We start from the raw sequence: 24,241 nt of genomic DNA, 5'->3' as shown, positions 1-24,241 counted from the left end.
GAACATCTCAGCCTCTCAGCTTGTTGTACAGACAAAACTACACAGGATCTTTTCAGGGGGCAAGACAAAGATGCCACATTTATTATGATAACAATCTGATTTATGACCAATAACTAATATCTTAATCCTTATACACACACATTATACCTAATACCTATACACACACACACACACACACACACACACAACATCCATCAGATGTTCTGCAGCTACTGCATAGTTACCAGTCCTGAAGATAGCTTAAGTTCATGGCTTGATTTTGCAGCTTGGGTTCGTAGCTTGTGGTGGCTAACTGGCCAGGAAACTCGGGCACAAGAATTTCTGTTGGGCATGCACCGATGTCCTTCCACGTTGACAGCAGAATGTTACCTTCCAAAGTCTCCCATCTCATCCATCCTTTTTGTAGGCTTTAGTTTGAATCCAGAGTCTCTAGGTCTTGCACTGTCACGCTGCCTCTGGGTTTGGTGACTGATCACCCATCAATTGCAGGCGTGACTTTCAGCCTGGGACCTGGCTTTGATCTTCCTTCTATTGTACCTTTTCTGTTTAGGGTGGACTCTTCTTACTTTGTTAGGGCTCTTGTCTGCATCTTCAGTCGGTGGGGTTTGAACTTTATTTCATCAGGACAGGCTGGGGCTGGAGGTTGATTCCATCATCCATACATACCTTAGTCACACATCTAAACTAAACTAATAAGATTACAGCAGGGTTTGCAAACATGAAGGTTGGAGGAGGCTTTTACAAAATGGAGTGAGTGTTTTAAAGTGGGGTTTGAATTACAATATGGCAAACAGTGAACAGAAGTTACAATATAGACAAGTGTAGTGGATGGTGAACAGAAGTTATATTAAGAAAGTGAACAATTAAAAACAATTTCATTTATCAGCTCTACAAGCTGACTTGGGGTCTTTGCTAAAACTTAAAGGCCTGAGGCTCCTGTCACTTGCACTCGTTTAGCCTTGGTGTAAATCCCTGGATTTTTGTGGCTTTACGCCTTGTCTGCATGAGAGGACAATCAGGTTCTTAGTGCTCGCAAGCCCAGGCTCTGCCCCTCTAAGCAATGACTCTGTCTTGGCACCTACACAGTACAGTGAAGGGCACTGGAGAAGACCCTTGGTAGGGCATTTGTTCTGCCATACGGTGCAGGAACTGCTGTGCCCTACCCCAGGATCGTCTTCACAGACTCTCCATTCCCCCCCTGCTCCTCTCCACCTCTCGGCCTCTCTCCTTCTGCTCCCCGCAGAGATAGCTTCAGCACTCAGCACGCTGTCTCCTCAGAGCTGCCTTGCCTGAGGCCACAAACTCACTTTTCATGCCCTACTCAGACACGCTCCTGAGCACACAGTGGGCATGGGTTGCGGAGCGAGCTGGGAACCAGACATGGCTTTTTTCCAGCTGCAGGTCAGAGTCACGGCCCCGAGGAATCACAGGGCCCTGAGTGCCTCCATCTCATCACGAGTATGGCCATAGCTCAGAAAACACAAAGGACCCCCATCACTACTACCCCAGCCCCACACTGTGATCATGGCCCTAAGAAACACAGGCACTCCCCCAGAGTTATACAGCCCTGGGAAAGCCAGTCTGCAAACCAAACTGCACCATGCATCGAGAGCCCAGCAGGATGATACAACGTCCAGGGCGAAAGAACATGGGGTGGGCGTGTGAGGAAGGAGAGGAATACTCATAAAGCAGGCTGAAGCTAGGAGAAACGGGGTGGTAACTAGAGCCTGATGGAGCTGGGTAGCAAACGAGGCATTTTTTATTAACAGAAAGGTTAAAAGGCAGATTCATTTCTGAAGACAGGAGCCTGACATTTGAACCTGCGGGGGTATCAAATGTCGTTGAGTGGCAGTTATCAAAAGTAAGTCCCACTTCCTCCGTTTCAAACTTAGGACAGCACCAGTGCAGAGAGGACGAGGCCTCTGGTCATGGTGACTAGTCATTGGACTTGCCACTGTTAAAAAAATCTTTTGCTTCAGCAGTCTCTGGCATGACGGACTCTTTGGTTTGCTGGCCATTCGGGGTAGGGGGTGGTGGTGGTGGTTTTGGATTGAATGAAAAAAAACTTTTAAAGTTTTTTGGGGGTGAATTGAAAAGTCGAAAAAAATTGTTTCAGTTAAAATATTTCGGGTTGAGTTTTGAGCATCATAAACCATTTTATTTTTTTAAAATGTAAAATTAAAGGATAGTTTGAAACAAAAAGGTCATTTTCAGTTGGGAAATCTAAAGGTTTTGATCGTTGGAATGTTGGGGGGGGCTATTAGGGTTGGTTTTTTTGTTTGTTTGTTTTTTAACCAAAACAATTCAGTGGAAATGACACAAATTTGCAAAATGCTCCAGTGTCACTGACTCTGCACTGGGGGGGGGGGGCAGCTCTACCTCTGAATCTTTGCTGTTTCTCCCCTAGGACTGCATGTGCCATGCCACATGGCCTGTATGTCTGCTGATGCTGCTACAAGGCAGAGGGTGACAGGATTAACATGGGCAAAGGGCTACACTGGGACAAAAGCAGGTCTATAACTTTGGGTTCAGCGGCCCCAGAGCAGACAGCACGATGCGCTATAGCGAGATGTGGCCGAAGCCAGTTGGGTAGAATTTCAATCAATCATACTGATGTTTATTTTAAGCATTTTTGTCTCTGTTTAGCTATTTAAATTTTCACGCCTGCATGAAAATATGGGGCTCAGACAATGACAGTAATTACTGAATGATAGTAAACGCGCTGCGATTCAAAAAGTTAAAGCATTGTACGTGCAAATTGTGAACATCACAGCACAATGGACAAAGTGACAAAAAATCCTTAAATCAAATCCTAAGAAGTTGTCAAGCTGCTTTTTTCTTACTTTGCCTAGCTGTGAAGTTTGATTAGCGATGGACATATTTTTTGGTTGGTTTGTGTGCAGCTGGTGCAATCAAAGGTTACTGATTAAAAGCTAACCCTGCCTAGCCTACCCTTACCTCATAAGAGACTGCATCGATCTTCAAGGACTGAATGAGAAGCTGGAGCTTCTGTGAGGGCCACTTAGTGGGTGCTACAAGGGACATGCTGTAATTACAAGCGTTTTCCCCTACTTACAAGTGGGGCGAGCAAGGCTGAGAGCCTGAGTGAAATTCTGGCCCCATTGAAACCAATGGCAAAAGGCCCATTGACATCAGTGGGGTCAGACTTTCACCTGATAAGATTTGTTCCGTGACAGACGGGGCCAGTGTCAAAGACAGGATTAGAATGCAGGACTGAGCCTCTTTTGCTTAGACCAGCGCTCTCTCCATGCAAAACCTTATATCAGCAAAAATTGAAAAAAAAATCACTGAAAACATTTCTTAAAATGTGACTAATCTTTTGGGTTTGGTAAAGCCAAGTGGTGCTATTGTCCTAGCCCTGGAGAACCCACAAGAGCTATTGACCATAAGCAAAGAGGAAAATGACCTGCCTATTTTCACTGGCCAGCTGAGTGAGTTGTAAGAACTAAATAAGCAGTAATGTAGTTTGGTTTATGGTTATTGCAGTTGCAATAACTTAAACTTAGTTTTAGCATCTTATTAAATCTTGGGTATTTCTAAGGCAGCTATCACCAAGGTTTCTCAGTGCCACATAGCTTATGTGAAGTATGTGTTTATTTCAAATGTTTGCTCTCCAGGAGCACCTCACAAAAAACAAGGAGACAAGCAGGTATACAATCAAACCCCTGTGTTTTTCAGAGGCCTCTGAATCCGAAACCTTCCTGCACCATCAGACGGTGCTTAGGGCACGAAAAGGTGTTACCCTCCCTGTCTCGCTTGGGTTGCTGCTGGCATGTCCTCTATGTTGTTAAGTCCCATAAATTACAGCTTATGGGGGGGGGTCACTGGGCCACATGCACCTTCCTACCATGTCAAGGTGCAGGCCCCAGGGAAGCTTTCAGAAGTCTAGACGAGCAATATGATATAGGACACTTTGGATGGGCTTTTTTTCAAAGGCCAGCACTGAACACAATACCAGGCACCATTTCAGGGGTTTTTTTTCCATTGGCAAGGACTTCCTTAGATACGTCAAAAATATCAGTCACGCCATGTGGCCCTGCATTTCAAGGAAACCAGGACATGAACTATGCAGGACAAAGAGTATTGCTAAGATAGAGCACCGCACAATGTTCTATTGATGGGATCAAACCATAGATGGCACAAAAATAATCAAACATTTGTATCATAGCATATGAGACTTTGTGTGCCGTTTGTTACTGAGCTATAGACACAGCGCAGCCTCTATCGCCATGCCATAGTAATGGGCCAACCAGCTCCAGATAAGGTCCATCACTTAGCCCAAAAGCTGAGTAATCACTTCAGGCTGGCTCTGTTAATGCGACAGAGCACCTGTCTGGAGCTGTGATCCCAAAAGGTAAAAATATGTACTTTTAAACTGCAGTGCCTGGCCCTGAAGCACAGCTCACGTACTGACATCATTTCTTTTTTTACGCATTAGCCCTTTGCAAGCCAAGCTGGCCCTGTTAGGTACTTTAAACTCTGGTTAACAGCAGATGGGCGTGTTTGGGTTATCAGTGCACAAACAAGGTGCACGCTCGCACTGTGTGCCACGCTTGGGGTGTGTGTGTGAATTTTGGCCCAAAGGGTTGTTGCTACATTTGCAAATCTTGCACGTGAACCCCGACCAACTTTGAGGGTGGGCATCTAGCCTGGCCCTGGTCCAGCGCTGATGGCCTTGAGACTTTGGAGCTGGGGTGTGTGACATGCCCAGCCCCCGAGCTACAGTAGCTGGGGGGGGGGGGGGGGAGCCAAGGTGGCGAAGGAGCCCCTGCAAAGCACATGCTCTGCGGCCAGCCCAGGCTGCAACGTGCATGTCGTGGCTGGCTCCCCTTCCCCTGTAGGCTGCTGCCCTCTGCCGAGCCAGCCCCCCTGCAGCATCCCCCTTCGGCCGCTAGAGGGACCCTGAGCTGCAGCCCGTGCGGCGGCGGTTTCCGTTTCCTGTGCGCTGCGCTGCCCGCGCGAGGGGCCCCGTGCAGGTAGGAGCGCGCGCGCCCCGGGCCGGGCTGGGGGAGCCGGACTGGCCCCGGGTCCTAGGGGGGCAGTGGGGACTGGGTGCTGGGGAAGGGAGCTGAGCCCGGCCGCCCCCCCCGGGTGGGCGGTTCTCAGGCGCTGCTGTGGGCTCAGGCAGGAATCGTGGCTCCCTCTGGTGCAGCGTGTGCAAGGGCATACATGTGCGTGCAGCAGTGTGCAATGGCAGGCAGGGGTGTGTGCAGAGCACTGTGCAACGACAGGGGTGTGTGCGTTCGAGTGTGCAAATGACGTGTGGGTGCAGCAGTGTGCAGTGGCACACACGTGTATGCCACAGTGTGCAATGGTAGGCAGGCGTGTGTGCACAGCACTGCAATGTCAGGGGTGTGTGTGTGCAAGTGTGCAGATAGTGTGTGTGGGTGCAGCAGCATGCAATGGCGGGTGCGTGGGTGCAGCACTGCAGGGGTGGGTGCATGTGTGCAAATAACATGTTTGGATGCAGCAGTGTGCAATGGCCTACACGTGTGTGCAGCACTGCAGTGGCAGATGCGTGTGTGCAGGTTGTGCAAATAAAGTGTGAGTGCAGCAGTGTGCAATGGCAGACGTGCGTGCTGTTGCTGACTGCAGGGTCTGGTACTTGTCTTGACTAGCTTTGTGGCTTGATGGTCACATCCCCTATTGCAATGCCTGGTAGCTGCACTGTAGCAGATGCTGTTGGTGGCCATAAGCACTAAATGAAGGCAAGATGCTGCTTTCAGTGAGAGATCCCCCAGAGAGCCACCCTGCTTCTGCAAGGAAGCGCATGCCCCTACAGATGCCAAGTGGTCATTGAGTCACCTGGCCTGTACCCTGGGACCCACTGTGTGAGGACTCCTGGTGTGTATGATCGGGTCGAGCTGCTTGGGAAGCATACATATGTGTGTGTGCATGCATGTAAACAACATTGCTTGTTTATAGTACATTTGTGAAATTTCCCATCCAGCTGGGTGCTCTTGTGCTGTGCATGGTCCTGTTTCAAGTGGAGGGAGGTGTTACCTGCTTGATTCCACTCTTACAAATTCCTCATTTGCATCAGGTGAATTAAGCACCTTGTGACTGCTGTGGTAACCTTGTGGTATCTTGATATTCTTGTTATTCCGCAGGTGGTGGTATTCATTTATTGTGGTAGCAACCAGCAGCTCCAGTCAGGATCAGGGCCCCAGGGGGCCAGGCCTTGCACAGCCACACACACAAAAGACAGTTCCTACCCTAAAGAACTTACAGTATTACACCCCAATCCTCTGAAGCTTTATGCCTGTGCTCAACTGTATGCACTGTGAATAGTCAATGGAATTACTTGCAGTGCTTAAAATTAAGCATATGCCTAGGTCTTAGTAGGGTCAGGGCCATAGCAGTAGAAGAGTCAGAAATTAAATCTATGTTGAAAGGAACACGCAGTCAGGCTAAAATTCTATTTTGGAGAAACAGAGCAAGAGTTCCTGCCTCTGGTTACTAATGATACTTAAAATGATTGAAACTGAAAAAAAATCTAATTTACTTCTATCTCTGGTTTTGGTTATTTTTACATTTGGTATTTGGACAATGAAAATAGACCAGTGGCTTTAATGTTTTGATTCTTCTGAATTAACCCAGGAAACAATGCAGGGAATGTTTTTTAATTTTAAAAAATTGTTTGAATTTAAAGGGGCATGACCTAGACAGGGGCCAAATTTTTAAAATGTGTAAGGAATGGGGGAAGCCCTCCAGCTTTTCTAAAAACCTAAGACCAACATGGTGTGTACAAATTAAAAGGGAAAAAATCCAGTGAAAACAGTTGCTTCTAAACAAAGATATTTCTCTGCAGAGATTCCAGTTGTGCTCCACACAGAACCTGAAAGTGAAATTGACTGAACAACAGTAGAGGTGACTTTATTGATTCCCATTGTCTACACTGGGAGAAATGCAAAAAGTAAACAAAGGAACTAAATAGTGATGACTTAAATCTGATCCTTACAATCCTTTCATTTTAAAAAATCTTACTCTGGTTAGGTTCTTAGATCATGCTCAGCACTACGAAATCAGAGCACCTAATGTGTTACTAGTAACACAGCAAAAAGTGTTTTGTTTGCAACATTATGATCTTTTAAGTTCAGCGTAGTTAATGGTTTTTAAAACACCTAGGGAATGTTTCTGTTTATAGCCAGTGTTGAGAACACTTCTTAAAAAAACAGAACCAAGACTCCCTGATCATTGTTTCTAACTATTCTATTGATTAAAATTAGGCCACAGCTAAACTAGGAAATACTGTTGGGTTTTAAAACATATTAATCAATGTGTTTTAACTAATACGAATTTTAAACAGGGCTTTGGTTCTAGTGTAGACAGGACAACTTGTGTTTAAAAACATGTTACCTGGTCATGATTAACCCTCAACTCTCCTTATTTATCCTAGGCTGCCTTTAGTGAGACCTCGCTAGTTTTGTGTGAATAAAAGATTTTTCAGTTCACTGGCAGTTTAAAAAAAATGTTTTGGGTCAAACTGAAAACTTTTTTTCAGCATATTGAAAAGTAAAATAAATTTTATTTCAGGTCAAACAAATCATTTTGTTTTGACAAAACAAACATTGTTTTGATCATTTTAAAACACTTTTGGTTGTTTTGAATAAAATTAAAAGATACTGTGAAACAAAAAGTTGTTTCAAACTGAAAAATTGAAACATTTTGAAAATACTGAAACAAAAATATTTTGATTTTTTTCCACAATTGTTTAATGTTTTTTTCCAATCCAAAACAATCGGATGAAACCAACACAAATTCGCTAAATGTTTTGGTGTCACCGAATTGTCATTTTTTGCCCAGCTCTGTATCTGATGCTCTCCTTCCAGAAACCTGTAACTGATCCGTGTTTGAACATCTCTCTGATTTCAGGGAGAAAAGAAGAATCCATCTCTTGGGCTTGAGACAACCGGATATTCCGGATGATCTTTGAATAGAAGAGCACAATGCCTTTCTTGCATGGCTTCCGCAGGATCATTTTTGAGTATCAGCCTTTGGTAGATGAGATCTTGGGATGTTTGGGGATACAGGATCCTGAAAAGCAGGAAATTCTAGAGAGGTAACAAATTTCAAGCCTGTACTCTGTGACAGCGTTTTGTTTGTTTTTTTCTTAAGTAACTGAATGAAGGATTAAATAAGCGATTGTGGGTTACTCTAAGCTTATCTCCACAGAAGTTCCTCTGAATAGCAGTGTTGTATCTAATTAGCACTCTAAATTGTTGTTTGTATTACAGTAGCATGTAGAGGTCATACCTGAAATCAGGGCCCCACTGCGGTATAGGCATGTTGTAAGAGGCGGTCCCTGCCCCAATGAGTTTACAATTGAAATAGACAAGACATATAGAAAGTGGAGGAGGCAGCAGAGAGATGAAATGACTTGCCCAAGGTCACCTGGCAGGTCCAGTGGCAGAGCTGGGACAAGAACCCAGGTGTCCTAAGGCCCTGAATCACTGACTGGACCATCAGAGACTTTCGCTGTAGGAAAGCTGGATGCTGATGTTGGATGGATGTGGATGCCAAGAAGATTTGGGGAGCCCTTTAATAGAGGAGGGCCAATTGTTTACACAGGGGTTAAAAGGCAGATTACGGTGTTCCCCAAAACCTGCAGAGGGGGGTGATTTAACCCTATAGAGAGACCTTCCCTGTTAGTCTGTTGACCTGGAGCGAACTCATGCAATAGGAACTAAGTCAGGCAGCTGACCCTTAATTCTGAGCAAGTAAAACCTCCCCCGGTGGTCAGACCCTAACCGAGAACAGCAGCGAAAGAAGGCGCAGTGCACCGAGGGGGCGGCTGGCTCCCGCAACACAAGACTGGAGCGATAGGAGGGCAGGACACCTGCAGAGACCGTTATTGGCCTGGGCTTTGTGAAGGAGCCCAACAGAGTCGCAAAGAATCCTGTGGCACCTTATAGACTAACAGATGTTTTGGAGCATGAGCTTTCGTGGATGAATGCCCACTTCGTCAGATGAACGTCACCCACGAAAGCTCATGCTCCAAAATGTCTGTTAATCTATAAGGTGCCACAGGATTTTTGCTGCTTTTACAGATCCAGACTAACACGGCAATCCCTCTGATACCAACAGAGTCAGGTGCCCAAATCCCATTAGAAGTCAAAATATCTTGGGCACCTCGATCGCAGCTGTGGTCCTTGCAAGGCTAGTGAGAAGGGAGAGTCATCTAGTGGTTGCAGCGCAGCTCTGAGAGGTTGGTGAGTGGGGCCCTGTTCTTAGCACGCCCTCAGATGTGCCATGTGGTTACAAGCAAGTCCCTCGTGCTGTCTGTGCCTTGATGATTTTTTTTTTCCTCCTCTGCAAAGTGGAGTTGAGACTTTGCTATGGTAGGAAAGTACTTTGAGATCCTCTGAGGAACGGTGCTGTCTCAGGGCCTGATCCAAATGCTGGTGGGCGTCTTTTCGTTGGTTTCAGTCACTGTGGATCAGGCCCTTCCTGCAGGTAATAGCAGTGTCAGTGTTAGGCCTCCCTCCTGCCCTTTGCCAATGCACATCCCAGGAGAAATGCGTGGAGCTCTAACAATGGGCCACTTTCTTGTGTCTCAAGCCCCAGCTGCCTAGCTGAAGACAGTGGCAAATTCTTGGTCCTCAACAAGCTGTTGGAGAGAGAGACCCAGTCCCCATTCTACCAAGAAGGCGTGAGCTACTCCTTGCTGAAGGTAACGGAACTCGGGCTGGTGCCTGCAGCTGAAATCCTCCTGCAGAACGGGGCCAATCTTGTCTTTGAAGGTAAATCTGGGGGAGATGATGCGTTCTAAGCACATCCCTGTTCCTGACGCAAACAGGCTTCACGGGCGGCAGAGAGGGGGAAGGGTTGTTTGTGGGCTGGCCAGCGGATTGGAGCCACGACGCAGCGTCCTGGATCTGAATCAAGGTCCCAAGCCCTGCCCCTTGCTCATTGGGCTGGTCCTTCCCGAGTTAACCTGTCTGAGGCGTGGAGCAGTGTTAGATGTGTTATGAGTTTTGGAAGAAGCCAACGCCCAATCCTCTTCCATCAGAGGGAAGATCAGTGAGCTGAGTGGGATCATAGGATAGTCCACTTTCCCCTCCAAGCCCCCATCAGTGGGTAATAAAATTGGTCCTTTGTTATCTGTCTCCTAAGACCTTCCATGCCCCTTTCCCTCACAATGGATTGATTCCCCCCCGCCCCCGAACACTTAAGCCAGGGAGAGGATGCCGCGTTGCCTTTTTTTTTTTAATCAATGTTAATGAAAATGCTATTGCTGGCACTGGGCCTGGTCTCTCCCAGCGGTCCTTGATGCTTTCTTCTGAGCCAACTTCGACATGTGTTGTGCTAATGGTCCGGGCATCGCAGGAAGTCAGTCAGTGCCTTTAGGTTTAAATCATAGGTAGGAACGTGCTGGCTTCCCAGGGCGCAAGCACCAGCGTGGTTCCAGGAAAACAGAGGAAAATGTTAGGCCAGAATCTGATGACACCACTTTGATTTTACCAGCTCGTGGGGCAGGCAGGCGATGGGCTAGTGCCGTGGTTTGTCTGGCAGTCTCTGTAGCACAGAGGATGCTGCAGGGGGGACTGCATGGCTCAGGGGTGAGTAATGGGCTCTCTGGCCCCCTCACCTTTAGGTTGCCAGTTCAAATCCACCAACACTGCCAACAAGCTGTTACCGACTGGTGGCTGCTTGTGTGAGATGAGCACAGTGGGGGTTCCAGCCAGTTCAGTGGCCACATCAGGCACCTGCGTTGCCAGTCCCAGCAGCGAGCACAAGGATGCGAGTCCCCAGGATTAAACCACCCCTTCAGCTCAGGATTGAGGCATGCTGGCTGGTCTGTGCTGACTAGCTTGTCCTAAGCGTGGGCTGTGGATGGCTAGTGAACACCAGGCTCCAGGGCTGTATGTCCAGCCTCGCTCAGCAACGCTCCTTGCATTAGCCCTGTGCGTTAGCACATGGCCTATTTAGCAGGGTGAAGGGTTTAAAAAGCTGCAGAAACCAACACTGACTCTTCTGTTCAGCCCGTGGCCAGAGAAACCCTCCCTTCCAGCAGTGGCTGGGCTTTTGTGACATCACACCCAGAATGCTGGCTGTGCTCCCGCGGGGTGGCCAGGTTTAAACAGCTGGCCCTGTGATCTGGGGAGCACCCAGCTGTTGGGAAGGGGGTGGGGATGGGGGAATTGGACCATGAATTGCTTCCCTTGCAGGCCCAGCCGCACCAGGGTAGCAGCGACATGCAGTGAGTCTCTTGTCCATCCATTCATCCCTCCCCCCTCCCAGCCTTGCTGCCAGGGAGGTGGTTGGGGCCTGCCTGTGGGTCGCAGAGCTTGTAAGGGACGCAGGCTGTCCCACTGCCGCAAAAGCAGGGCTGCAGCCTGCCAGAAAGGGGCTGGGATGGAGTTGGCTCTTCTGATCCAGCTGCTGGAGGCTTAGGGCCAGCTTGTTCATTGTCCTAGAGAGGAGGCCCGCACAACAGCAGAGCCTGGGCAGCCAATTGCTTAGCTTCAGCCCAGCCCTCCTTGTAATTCCTCCAAGCCCAGCAGGATCCAAGCCCCTTCCCACGCTCTCAGCCCCATTTGGGAGCTGGATTCTCTTGAACCCAGCTGCTTTGGGTTATTCTGCCTTAGCGTGGACTGTTTCTGATTTTTTGGAGAGTGTCTTTAGTCCTGAAACTCCCTGACTTTTTGTTTGGTCTGGCCCTAGATCCCGTCACCTATTACACTGCTCTGCACATCGCTGTTCTCCGAAACCAGCCGGACATGGTGGAGCTGCTAGTGCGCCGCGGGGCGGACATTAACCGGAGAGATCGGGTATGGAAAGCACCCACCTTAGACGCAGGGTAAAAGGATCTGACCTCTCCTAGGTTTATGGTACTGATAATGCCTCCTGGGAGACCTGGGCCTGTGAATTCCTTTGCAGAGAGCACACGCAGAGAGGGATCCAGAGTGATGCCTGCTTAGCTTATCTCCCTTTATCTTAACGTCTTGAGGGGCTGGGGTCCAGGTGGAGCATTGCATGCTGGGACTTGTAGTTTGCACAGGCTGCACTTCAGTAATGAGGCCTGGCTGCAGTCAGTCCTTTGCATGCCCTGCCCCATAGCGCTAGCACTAATGGGGGGAACCCCTGCTACTCCCTTCTGGCCGTACTAGCCCTGCTTTTCAACCGCTTATCTGACTGTGGAACCTTTTCATACGGCAGTGATCGTTCCATGTGATCAGCCGCCACAGCAAAGTACTAAAGCGGAAGATCATTGGCTTTTTCTCGTCCTTGTCGTCTTCCTCCCCACAGATTCACGAGAGCAGCCCCCTGGACCTCGCCAGTGAGGAGCCCGAACGGCTGCCATGTTTGCAGCGTCTCCTGGAACTCGGTGCTGACGTCAACGGAGCTGACAAAAATGGTCTGTGCCCCTTTCCATCACACACAAAGCGTTAATGCCCCCACCCCCCAACTCCTGTTGCACTTGATTCCCACCCAGAAGCAACCGTTGGTATGTGTAGCAAACAGAATGGGCAGACAGTGTGATCTAGTTAGAGCAGGGGACAGGGAGGCAGGACACTTGGGTTCTTTTGCCTAGGCTGTTAAATTTGGTTCTGGATTTCTGAATCGCCCAGTGCTCAGCCCGTTTTAGAAGTCAGAATCACCTGTGGAAATTCAGATCCAGGTTAAGATCTTCAAAGCCTACTGGCGTTCAGGGGCATTGGCATCTCTAGGACAGACAAAACAGGCAGGGATTTAAGCACATTCAAACATGGTGGGTCTCAGCCATGCCCTAGCACTGCAGTGTGGCAGTGCTCAGACTACCTGGTATTGCCAGTCTCTGGCGCCTTCTGGCTAGCACGCTTCATTCCTGCCCACCCCCATCTGTGCTAGTGCCACTCACGCTGTAACATGCCTGCAGTTGCCCCGCTGTGCTCAGGGGCTAATGGAAGTGTCACGATGTCTGATGCTCCCTCTGCTGACTCTAAAGCAGTATTGCGCCAACATGCACTAGCCCCAGGTTGGGTTGCCAACCTTCCCAGTTTCGCCCGGAGTCTCCCAGAAGCGGAGGGTAGGGGAGAGTGAGCAATGGAGGGAGGGGGGACGGAGTGAGCAGGGAAGGGGCAGGGCAAGGATGTTTAGGTTTGTGTGATTACACAGTTGGCAACCCTATCCCCAAGGCTGTGTGTGCTCCCGCTGCTGCATCCTTGTGGAGTTTGACTAGCTCCCTAATGGGGTTCCCCTCCATACTGTCATGGTTCGTGGACAGAGGCAGCCCCAACAGGGACTCCTCCTAGAAGTCACTCTGATGTAATGCTCCCCCTCCCCGTTTTACGCTCTTCTCCGCAGGAAAGACAGCTCTGCTGCATGCCCTGGCCAGCAGCGATGGAGTTCAGATCCACAACACCGAAAACATCCGGCTCCTGTTGGAAGGAGGTGAGGGCAGCCCAGCAGCTGTTGGCTCATTGCCCTGTAAAGACCGAGCACGCTTTTGGGCAGGGCCCGTCTGTTCTGTGCTTGTACAGCACCTAGCACCATGGTTCCTAGGTGCTACCACAATGCAAACATTTGGCACTGGCCTTTCCTCCCTGGAATAGTCCAAACAGGAGCTTTGTCTCTCCTGATTCACCTGCCCCCAAGTGCAATAACTCACAGCTTCACCCTTCTGGTTCGTGTCTGATAGTCCTAAAAGCTCATGCTTCAGGGCTTCAACCTGCAGGGGTCAAGAAGAGATTGCCCTTCCCACCCTATTCTGGAGTTTGGTTGGTCTCCTCCCTCTGAAGCATGAGGGATGATCACAGCTGGAGATAGGACATTCGATGAGGAGGGCCAGGGCTTTCAGGTGGCACCAGGCATTCTCTCTCTGAGGTGCTTGGCTGACTGGTTCTTGCTCCTATGCTCTAGGTCTTAACTGATCGCCATGTGGGATCAGCCAGGAGGGGATTTTCCCCCAGATCAGGCTGGCAATGCCTATGGGGTTTTTTTTGCCTTCCTCTGCAGCATGGGGTATGGGTTGCTTGCCAAAATCAGCTGGGTATATCTTGCTTAATCAGTTATTCTACAGGGGCCTGGCATTGGTGCACATCAGTCCCCCCATCCTCTGCCTGCGACATAATATTGGTCTAATGTCAGTGATTGGGTTTAGCATGCAGGTGCTGGGACCTGTGATATACAGGTCAGACCAGATGATCTCGTGGTGCCATCTGACCTTACACTCGACAGCTGCACTCTTCTTAAGCCTACTTGTCACTGTCTGCATGAAATCCTTGTATTGGTCACACTGTGAACCCTCGGTGGAGATTGTTTTAACTGGTCACACAGGTTGGTGCAGAGAGATGCTGTCCCTCCAGGTGAAACAGTCTCAGTTGCTACGGTGCGCTCCATCAACTCCCTAAATGGCAGGCAGAGGAGGGCTGGAGATGAGTGACAATGATCAGTGGCTTGGGGCTGCAGTTCAGAGGAGCGGTACCATGTGCTGTGACACATACCAACACCTGCTCTTCGGGGTCAGTTCCCCATTCTAGGGAGTCTGCGTCCATTGCGGCCTCTGACCATGGGTCCCCCTTTTGTCTCTGGCTTCAGGAGCAGACGTGAAGGCCACCACGAAAGATGGTGACACCGTCTTCACCTGCATCATCTTCCTGCTTGGTGAGACAGTGGGCGGGGATAAAGAGGAGGCACGAATGATCAACCGCTTCTGCTTCCGGGTCACCCAGCTGCTGATGGCCCATGGTGCTGACCCCAGCGAGTGCCCAGCCCATGAGTCCCTCACGTACATCTGCCTCAAAAGCTTCAAGCTCCACTTCCCGCTCCTGCGCTTCCTGCTGGAGTCGGGGGCCTCCTACAACTGCTCCTTCCACGGCCCCTCATGCTGGTCAGGCTTTCACATCGTCTTTGAGAGGCTGTGCTCCCACCTCAGCAGCTCGGAAGACGACAGTTTCTCTGCTGACCTCCTGCAGAAAGCAGAAACTGTCCTAGAACTCATGGTGGCCAGCTCGCAGATCCCCAAACTGCCCAGCAACTTTGACATCAGCTCCACCAGCTGCAGGTTCCAGGGGGAGAAGATCAAGGCCCTTTTCTACTCCCTGAAGCAGCTGCAGCATTCACCACAGGCCCTGAAACATCTCTGCAGGGTATACATCCGGCAGCGCCTCAGACCGTGGCCAGTGGATGTGAAGATCAAGGCACTTCCTCTTCCCGACAGGCTAAAGTGGTACCTCCTCATAGACCACGGCAACACTGGCGAGGACATCTGAGCCAGGCAGGGCGCAGACCTGGAATCCTCACTCCCATCCCTCCCCAAACACTCTGGTGACTTGGTTTCCCCACCCAGAAGAGCAGGAGGTTCCCTAGGGTCCAGTCAGTGTTTTGTTTGATCATGCTGTCCACAAATACTGCTGCGGGGCCTGTGCATTTAGGCGCCACATGGGCCTGGCTTCTCTGGGAAGGGACACCCTCAACAGCACGTTACCTGTATCCCACTGAAGTGTGATTCGGGGTGGGAGGGTAAAGGGATAAGTGGATTGGGCTGGTGATCTGGACTTTGTGCCTTTACGAGCAATGAGTGTTGGTAGGAAGGCTGCTTTGCACGGACGTACAGGAAACGCCTGCCTGGAGTTGGGATCATGAGCCCGGTCTGAGGAGCAGAAACCAGAGTAGACTCAGGTGATGCTCCCCCTAGGTTGTCCAAATGCATGTGCCATGTTGTTTGAATTAGGCCGAGGAACAACCATTCCCCCTCTCCCTCATGCGCCCGCCAGTCTCCGGCCGCGCACTGAAAGCGGGAATGGCTGAAGCGGTGTCTTAGACAAATGGCTGCTTCTAACTCTGCCGCCGCTGGGGAGTGCAGCCTGTGGCGGGAAGATGCCTTGGGCTGCTAAGAGAAAATGTTCAGCGAGTGCCTCCCCTACCCGTCTCCTCGGGAAGCTAGCAGGAGGCTTCCCCTCAGGCCAGGCCCAAGCGCAGGTGGTGCTGGCCGAGGGAGTGATGGCCTTTCGCCAGCCCCCTCTGCGCAGAGCTTCGAGCAGCCTTGGCTCTCCCAACACTTGGAAAGCAGGAGACGTGGCCCTTTGCAGCATGGGCCACGTGCCAGAGGAGCAACTAAATTCACCCAGGATTTCCAAGAGCCCTGGTCAACGTCAGCAGTCACACAACAGCTTGTCCACTTGTACCACCTGCTAGGACTAAACGAAGAGCAGAGAGAGGGTAGCGTTCTTGCTCTCTCTCTTTTTTCCCCAGGCATCTGCCAAGCACTTGGGGTGAAGGCTGGTGCCCCTGTGAGCCGGGTGGGCTGTGGGCTCAGAGAAACATTTACAAATGAGAGGGAAGTGGCAGGGCTGGGCGCAGCACCTGAAGCTGTAGCCCAGGGCTTTGCAATCTGCTGATATTGCAAGTGGAGGGCGGCACCTTTTGCGGCAAGAGGAAATGATTGGCTTGTGAAATGAAGTGCTCTGGGGCTATAGGAGGAGATAGTAGGAACAGTGCTAACATGGGGCCTGGTTGTGGATTCCCAGGCCAGGCTGTCCTTTTAGCTTAGTCTAGTAGCAAGTTATTCCCAGCTCCTCTTGTGTTGGGGTTTCTCCACGCTGCTGCCTGCACCACTCAGTGCCTTGGGGGTGGTGGACAAGTCTACTTGAGCAGAGGAGCCACTAACCTTGTTTCCAGCCTAGGCTCCATTGACCCTGCCCCTGAGGCCATGTCTTGGGCTGGAGGTGCCTCCTCCTGGAGGCTGTGCACTTTGCAGCACACTTCTTGCAGCACTCAAGGCCTGGTGGCAAAGGGTGGGGCTCTCGTTTTTCTCGGTTAGTGCCCTGCTAAACTCTAGGTGTGATCTTGCCTGGGGCTGCAGACACAAAAGGCCAAGTCACAGCACCGCCCACTCAGGGTAATTAACATGCTGGAGGGAAACCTGCCCTAAGTGCCAAAGCCAAACAGCTGCTAAGCCAGTCTCACCCCTGGGAGAAAAGGCAAGGCTCCAGTGAGGAAATCCCCTGTGATTCGCCTCCAATTACCAGCTAGGCATGAAAAGCCATCGTGTATCTGGGGCTAACATTGCAGCTGGGTATGATAGGAGGCTCTTCCTCCCCGGGCCATCACCTCCACCCATTTGTTAACACTCACAGCAGGGCAAGAATATGAAATTCACTCTCGTGCCAAAATCCATCCACCCATGTCTCCCCCCTACATCCCCACCCCAAACACTTCACAGGAGCAGCTGACAATCATATTGACAAATGAGTGTAAAATGAAACACTGTGCCAGTGTCTTGCTGAGCTCAAGCCATTAAACATGACCTATTGTCTCAGAAAATGGATGCTTGTTTCCTTTGGGGTGAGGGTTCCCCAGGGGCTCAGCAGCTGGGTCCTACCTGTCTCTTAGGGGGATGAAGACTTAACAGCAGCACTCTTTCGTGGGGGGAGGCTAGTCGCCCAGCTGTCAGTAAGTGGGTAACACTGAAGGGCCAGGCCCCATGGAATCATTCCTTATTTTCAATGAGAGAGGGAACAAAGGAGGCAGCGATTGCCCGCCCACATCTTTGACCGTGGGAGTAGGTGTAGGACTCGATTTTGAGCTTGATGAAACGAGTATAAAACTGGCATAACCCAAAATGATGCCAGCTTCCAGGATTTACATTGCTAGCAGCAGTAGAGAGATGCCAGATTTACACTAGATTGCGACCAGAATCTCAAAAAGAAATCGGGCTCAGCTGTTTGTTCACAGGGCGACAGAATAAAAACATCAAAGTTACCCAGAGCTAGTGGAAAAAAAAAGAGCCTTCGCATTGTCAAAGCCTGGCCCTGATGCCAAGATTTTATTCCCAGTTCTGTACTGGGCACTTGATCAAATCTCTGAACTGTAGGCAAGGGATCTCTCCCTCCCGGCCAACGGGGGCCTGGCTGCTGACAGCCCAGTCAGGGCTGGGCCTAAAGAGGTGCTAGACAATACTTGAAGACACTGTCAAGCAGTGAAGTCAGACCTAGACTGTTACTCTGCTGGCCCCTGCCCCTGCCCCAAACAGAGCAGCCACTGGGCCTGCTTGCTCTCTCTTGGGAAATTAGCCCCCCCTCTATTAGTCCAAGAGCAGCACTGAAATAGGGGAGGGGGCCCCCTGTGTAGCTTCATTCATGCCGAAGGACCACGGTTGCTCTCTACAAAACAGGCCGACTCCGCAGCATGGCCAAGGGGCTAGAGCCGCAGCTTTTCCACGTTAAATGGTGGGGGGGTTGGGTAAAGTACAAAAGCCAAGAACGAGCTGCCCTGGGCTGGCCGGGTTTGTCTGCACAGTGATGGAGCGCAGGGCGCACGTCGAGAGCTAGCGAGCGCCGGTGTCGCTGCCTGGCTTGCTCTAAGTCGCTGTGCAGACAAGCCCTTAACCATCCCCCCCGAGCTCCTCCACCAATCAGCGTTTCCTTGTGGGCTGCTCACGCGCTGAACGGTAATGGCTGGGCCCTTGCTCCGGCGGGGGTGGTTTGAGAGGCCTGCCGCAGGCTCCCACTCTGAAGTGCTAGAACAGCCGTGCAAGATGCCCTGCCCACCTGGAGCAAGCGGGATGCAGCCGTTCACAGCCAGGCTGTAGCCTGGGCTCTTTATTCTGCAGCGGGTGGCAGGGCAGGGCTTGCGTAGAACAAGCTCATTCGGAAGTATTTGCCACTTCCTAGCCTGTAATTCTACAACGGCCTCAGAGCCCCTGCCCCGTGTCAGCAGTGAGGGGCCAGCCTGCCCTCCCAACTCCCGCTCTGGGCGAGGGGCCAGGGCTGCATTTGGAGTCTCTGTTAATGGGTGGTTGGCTACAACAACATTATTTTAAAAATCCTTTAGGGTGAGAAATTTCCTTTCTCCTGGACAGGGAGGGAGGAACATGAGAGCACAACCCCAGCAAGCCATGGGGAGCCTGATTCCCCCCTTCTGAGTCAACTGTCCAACAGGTACAGCAGGCAAGCTGGTCCCGGCCGAGGTTGTGTATTAACCCAACTCTGCTGTGCCCCTGGGGAAGGGGGCACCGGCCTCTCAACCCCTACGCCTCCCACCCCAGCACAAATAAATATGGATTTAGTCAAATCTTGAAAAAGTTTTTGCTCTGAGAAACTTCCCGAGATTCTATGAAAACACTAACGATTTTGCTATTACTACTGATTTTGCATGAAAGATACAATGGTGATGGGCAGTCATATAAAACCCCACGATAGCCCCAGAGCCTCTTTTCTTCCTCCCCTTGGGAAGATCTGCTCCATCCTGAGGAAATGGCACAGATCTTGGAGAGAGGCCAAACAAAATCACCCCTTTTTCCATTACTGTAAGCGAGCCCCAACCTCTACTCTCTGCCTTTGCGACAGATTTCACGTCCCAGGAACCTACAACCTCCTGCCTCAGACTAGTTTCGGGAAGGCAGCAAGAAATGCCTAGCTGAACCGACCCCAGTTCAGGCACCCAGAGGAGAGGAGGGTTAGGAGCAGCAAAGTAGTGAGCTGGAGCAGGAGCCAGTGAGTTCTACCCTCTCATCTCCTGGCTCCCCTGCAGCAGGGAGAGCTGACGCTGCAGCTTCGTCCACGCGCCCAGAACCAAGCGGGGTTCAGGCATAGCGCACACAGCATCCTCTGGCAGCAGGCAAACAAACTGAGGTAGGGCAGCTGCAGGAGTTCTTACTCTGCCTCTCATACCCCCATCTGGTGCAGCTTCAAGGCTTTTCCTCTCTAGAGAGCCTCCAGCCTCGGTGGGTGGCGTGGGCGTTTAAGCAGAGTCTGTGTACAGAGGTGCAACAGCAGGAGAGTGTATTTGGCAACTGTCTTCTCACAAACAGCAGCAACGCAGAAGACCCGACCCGATCTTTCCAGCCAGCCCCAGCAGGGTTATTCAGGACACCCCACCCCACCCTGAATTTTAACCATGAAGTGTCTGAACCACACGATAGGTGTCCTCTGGATCCCCCCAGAAGGGGCCTGCTGGGCTGGTCCTGGCACAGCAGTACCTCTTGGTAAACAGCATCTCCCAGCCCGGGTTCATCTCATGGCAAATGTATAGACATGGTAGATTTCGTCAGGGAAGTTCTCTTGCCTTTCTTCAGCCAGGAGGTTGAGGCCTGCGCGCCGGACGATTGTCCGCACTACGTCCAGGTCCCGGCACACGCTGCTGTCCACATCGTCCATGATGACTCCCTCCTGGGCCATGTTGTCCTTGATGACAATGATGCCATTGGGGCGCAGGCCAACCTTGCATCTCTTCAGGAAGTCAGACAGATGGTCATCAGTCAGGTGTCCTGGCGAGGGGAGGAGCACACGAGCGTTAGCAGGGTCCATGTAGAACACAGACCAGTCATGAGGGGCTGAGTACTGGTGTATCTGTGGGAGGAATAGCTAGTGTTCTGGTGATCCACCCCTAGACAGGTGTGTGGGTCAGTTCTGCAGATCATGGCATCACCTAACGGATTAAGGCAAGCTGATCTACCTGCCCTCCTCAGATAAATCTCACACCAGCCAGTGCATATCCTCAATACAAGGGAACATAAGTAGGCTGGGGACAGCAGAACCGAATGGGCCTTTTCCATATGGCCGAGATTCTCTCACCTATTACCCACTGGATCCAGACGACGTCATAGGAGTTGGGCTCAGGGCTGAAGTCCTGCAGGCCGCAGCAGAAGTAGTTCCTCACTCGCCTGCCCTCTTCTCCCAGGTAGGTCCTCGCCTTGGTCAAGAAGTCCTCAGTCACATCCACCATGTCCACTGCTTTGAAGAGAGGCAACAGCAGCCTCTTGGTGATCCTGCCAATCCCAGCCCCACAGTCCAGGGCGCAGGTGGTTCCTGTCCTGTTAGGCCCATCCTGAAATGAAAGTGAAAATGAGGGACAGGAGAGACATAACCCTGCCAAGAGGAACATTAAAGCTCACAAGCTATAACAGAGGGACATGGCAATGGGCACTGGGAACTGGACCTTGGCAATGCCAGCTGAGGGCCTTTGTCATAGAACAGCATGGTCAGGAGCGCTACAAGCTGCCCTCATGTTGCCTGGCAGAGAGGAGGTCCGCTCCAACAAGGAAGTGGGGGGCTGAGTCTCCACAAGTTATTCTATCCATGGCCTCTCAGCTGAGACACCAACAGGGGAGTTTCCCCCCACACACACATTCAGTGAGACTCGGTTGGGCTGCATGGACACTTGGTTGCTACAGGTATTGAACTGAGATCATTTCCCAGTGAGCAGAGGTTTGGGGTTGGCTTCATGTGGCGCGATCAGCCAGACATCAAGACCACTCACAAATTCCCCTTTAATGGATGACCAGCTAGGCCTTGAAGGCACTGGGCAGCCAAAGGAAAGAGACAACAGTCCATCTTCCCCCTGTGCAGAACAGTCAGGTCTCTAGACAGAGAGCTATGGAAAGCTGTGGGATGGGAAAGAGCCACTCAGCAGGTGTTTGGAGCATGGAGGACATCCACCCACTGTTAAAGGACAAGCTGTAGGACATCTCCGCCCCTCCCCAGACGGATCCAGACCACCTACCCGAAGGAACTTAAGCAGGAATTTTTTGGAGCTGTTGATGTCAATGCTGGAGATGTGGCCGTACCCACCCAGCATGCCGTCCACCGTGGGCGGCACATCCTTCCAGTATTTCTCAGCCTTGGAATAAAATTCCATCTCATCCTCCACAACCTCGCTCGTCATGCTGCTGAGTGGAATTGCCCCCTGGGTTAGGGACTTACCTCACTCCTCAAAAGAGAGGAAAAGAAAACAAAGATATGTCAGCCTGCCAGAAGCAAAAAGTCACTTTACACCAAGAGCAGCACAAATCAGGGAGACCAAGCAGGGCAACGTAGCGTCAGGCCCTGTCTACAAGCCACCAGTATTCATACCACCTGGGCCCATTCTGAACAGGGTTAAATGATAAGAGTTTAACCACCGTGTTCTCAATTGCAGGAGCAGCAGGAGGGCCTGGTAAATTTCACTTTATGGCTACTTGAGAAAGTTTTGGGCAGTGGCAAAAGCATTAGAGCAACCTGCAAGCTCAGTGTATAAGTACTGCACTGGCTTGCAAGCTGGAGTCTTCCCCTTTGCAGCTATCAGGCCAGGGTTTACCTTTTTTTTTTTTTTTTTTTTTTTTCCCCCAGTGAAAACTCATGCCTGGGACACCACCACCCTCATTAAGGAAGGTTTCCTACCAACCACCCGCAAACATCTTCTCCCATCTCAAAAGCCCTGACAACTTTTCTCCCTTCCTGGCATCTGCTCTCTTCTAATCCATACATGGGTTTGCCCTTTGTTCTTAGAGCTTACATCTGTCAAGTGTTTGCGAATCCATCACAGCCTCCCTTTAAGAACTCGCAGCCAGACTATACATACTGAGCTCTGCTAACCTTTCCTCCAAGTCATCCCTTCTTGCCCTTCTCGTTGACAGGGTGAGATTCTGGGCAGCATCTTGGGGCTTTAAGCCACTTTTGCAGCCTTCCAGTCCTGGGCTCTTCATGGGGCTGCCTGACGAGCCACAGCATGGCACAGAATCTCTGCAGCTCCCACCACGCCCCCCCATTCCCACCACATGCCCAGCTGCAGGGCGACCTTTAAAGCTGATTTCTGCTTGGCCTGCACTGACAGAAGTCTCCCCTCAGCCAGATGCAGGCTTTTAGGACCTTTCAGGTCCAATCTGGTCCTTTTATGCAGCGTAAAGGCGTGGGGCCGATGACCTCAGCCCCAGTACCTATCTGGCAGTGACGTGCCCAGAACTGGACGCAACATCCCAGGGGCAGTCACACCATAACCAGATGGTCATAACCCTGCTCCATGATGTGCATTTTTGGAGGCCGAACTCTCATTTTCACTCATCCTTCCCTTCCCTTCCTACCCCTGCCTGAAAGCCTTATGAGAGTTACATTTTATAGATTACATGTTTATCTAGGTTGACACCCCATCAGTCACCCCCAATTACAGCCAGGGTAGCTAAAAGTTATTCTAAGCACCTACCTGAAGACTGTAAATTTCAGTCATGACCATAAGTTGGACGCTTGGCAATATAACAAAGTCAAGGTATAATCAGGAATACAAGCTGTAAATTCCTAAAGACATCTCATAATTCAAACCACTGAGGACTTGATTCAGTGCGCTGAGGATTAAAAACTAGATTTAACATGGCCAAAGGGTAAATTCAAGGACTCCAAACACCTTTACAGCGAAAGAAACAGATGGTTTCGTGGACTAAATTTCCTGAGAAATATAAAAATCTTTTCTAGGGTAGCCTAAAGAGCTTCCAATACCCTGGCAGGATTTCAAACAGCAACAGAGAGGGAACAAAATAAAAAGTATCCAGAGACTAATAGCTCAGGGAGGTGGTAACAGGTTATGGGAAGTCTCACCTTGATCACCAGCTCGAATCCAGCTTGGGTTGCTAATGATGAAAAGCAGATCCCTGTTCTATGGCCTGTGTGGAAATAAATGGCTAGGTGTCAGTCCAGCAGCTATAGCGCACACGCAGATTCAATACCGCAAGTGTCAGCGATTAGCTACCATCTCAGCAAGGAACCATGGACCGACGGAGTCTCTCTCTCTAACCTGCAGGGGGCTCCTGCATATAAGTGCTGAGGCACCTTTAGGTTTGTGATCTTGATGCCTGCACTATTCCTGTTGTGGGGATCTCAGCGGGTGTCAGTCATCAGGGCAGTCACATGTGACAATGTTAGCTCTGCCCCTCAAGGCACAAGTGGAAGGGGCTTACATACTATGGGGCCGAGGGCAATGTATGAACCTACAGAATAGGGCCCTCAGCCCCGCACCTTTCATCAGCAGTAAATTCCCTTTAAAGACACTTACGATGCAATGCAACAAAATACTCACACTTGTTCCCTGATGGGGGTAGGGGGACCATGAGTATTGGGTTCTATGCCCCAATTTAAACCCTCCTTTGGGGACTTGAGTTGGGCAGAGTTCACAGCCCTGGACAGGGACACAATCCCATGCTCTAGGTGTCCCTAAGCCTCTGACTGCCAGGAGCTGGGACTGGAGGCCAGGGGATGGATCACTTGATAATTGCCCTGTTCTGTTCATTCCCTCTGAGGCATCTGGCATTAGCCACTGTCGGAAGACAGGATACTGAGCCAAATGGACCTTTGACCTGACCCCTTACGGGCATTCTTACGGACAGGAAAAGAATGTGTTGTGGCAACCCTTCACAGAGGAGGCAGCAATATTCAAGTGGGACATTGGCACTTTAAGGGCTTGTCTACATTACAAATGCTGTGCTGGTAACACCAGCAAATTTAGCTTGGGTTGCTAGTGACCGAAAGCTAATGCCAGCAAAGCCGTC

General features: G+C 50.7%; 2 protein-coding genes across 10 annotated transcripts in view; one reads left to right on the top strand and one right to left on the bottom strand.

The window, feature by feature from the left end:
- Window positions 1-4,943: 4,943 nt before the first annotated feature.
- On the top strand, window positions 4,944-17,271 carry ASB6 (ankyrin repeat and SOCS box containing 6). 4 transcript variants are annotated; one of them, XM_030535467.1, is made up of 8 exons: window positions 5,890-6,064; window positions 6,833-6,937; window positions 7,897-8,083; window positions 9,583-9,764; window positions 11,689-11,795; window positions 12,274-12,382; window positions 13,312-13,398; window positions 14,545-17,271. In XM_030535467.1, exons 3-8 carry the CDS (start codon window positions 7,971-7,973, stop codon window positions 15,216-15,218), a joined length of 1,272 nt encoding a protein of 423 aa, XP_030391327.1. In that variant the 5' UTR covers window positions 5,890-6,064; window positions 6,833-6,937; window positions 7,897-7,970; the 3' UTR covers window positions 15,219-17,271. The 4 variants fall into 4 exon arrangements, with proteins under 4 accessions (XP_030391329.1, XP_030391330.1, XP_030391327.1 ...); XM_030535469.1 differs by lacking the exons at window positions 5,890-6,064; window positions 6,833-6,937 and adding an exon at window positions 4,944-4,997; XM_030535470.1 differs by lacking the exons at window positions 5,890-6,064; window positions 6,833-6,937 and adding an exon at window positions 5,045-5,865.
- A 470-nt stretch (window positions 17,272-17,741) lies between these two features.
- Window positions 17,742-24,241, bottom strand: part of NTMT1 (N-terminal Xaa-Pro-Lys N-methyltransferase 1) — a 59,892-nt gene continuing 53,392 nt past the window's right edge. For 3 of the 6 annotated variants that reach the window (XM_030535472.1, XM_030535471.1, XM_030535473.1), the window contains 4 exons: window positions 23,295-23,359; window positions 21,451-21,657; window positions 20,523-20,775; window positions 17,742-20,215 (listed from right to left, as the gene is read on the bottom strand). In XM_030535472.1, coding sequence (XP_030391332.1) covers window positions 19,959-20,215; window positions 20,523-20,775; window positions 21,451-21,612 — 672 coding nt within the window. In that variant the 5' untranslated portion in view covers window positions 21,613-21,657; window positions 23,295-23,359 and the 3' untranslated portion in view covers window positions 17,742-19,958. Of the gene's footprint in view, window positions 20,216-20,522; window positions 20,776-21,450; window positions 21,658-23,294; window positions 23,360-24,241 lie in introns of those variants that run through there. The other 3 variants (XM_030535477.1, XM_030535475.1, XM_030535476.1) reach the window with 3 other exon arrangements.

The sequence above is a fragment of the Gopherus evgoodei genome, chromosome 16, assembly GCF_007399415.2.
Source record: "Gopherus evgoodei ecotype Sinaloan lineage chromosome 16, rGopEvg1_v1.p, whole genome shotgun sequence".
Taxonomy (NCBI): domain Eukaryota; kingdom Metazoa; phylum Chordata; order Testudines; family Testudinidae; genus Gopherus; species Gopherus evgoodei.
Note: the sequence above shows the minus strand (reverse complement) of the source record. Positions and strands in the feature narration are given on the sequence as shown.

Coding starts and splice junctions, on each gene's coding strand:
- ASB6 (XM_030535469.1), top strand. CDS start 7,971: ATGCCTTTCTTGCATGGCTTCCGCAGGATCATTTTTGAGTATCAGCCT. Junction 9,765..11,688: donor GGCCAATCTTGTCTTTGAAG/GTAAATCTGGGG, acceptor GTCTGGCCCTAG/ATCCCGTCACCTATTACACT. Junction 12,383..13,311: donor CAACGGAGCTGACAAAAATG/GTCTGTGCCCCT, acceptor TCTTCTCCGCAG/GAAAGACAGCTCTGCTGCAT.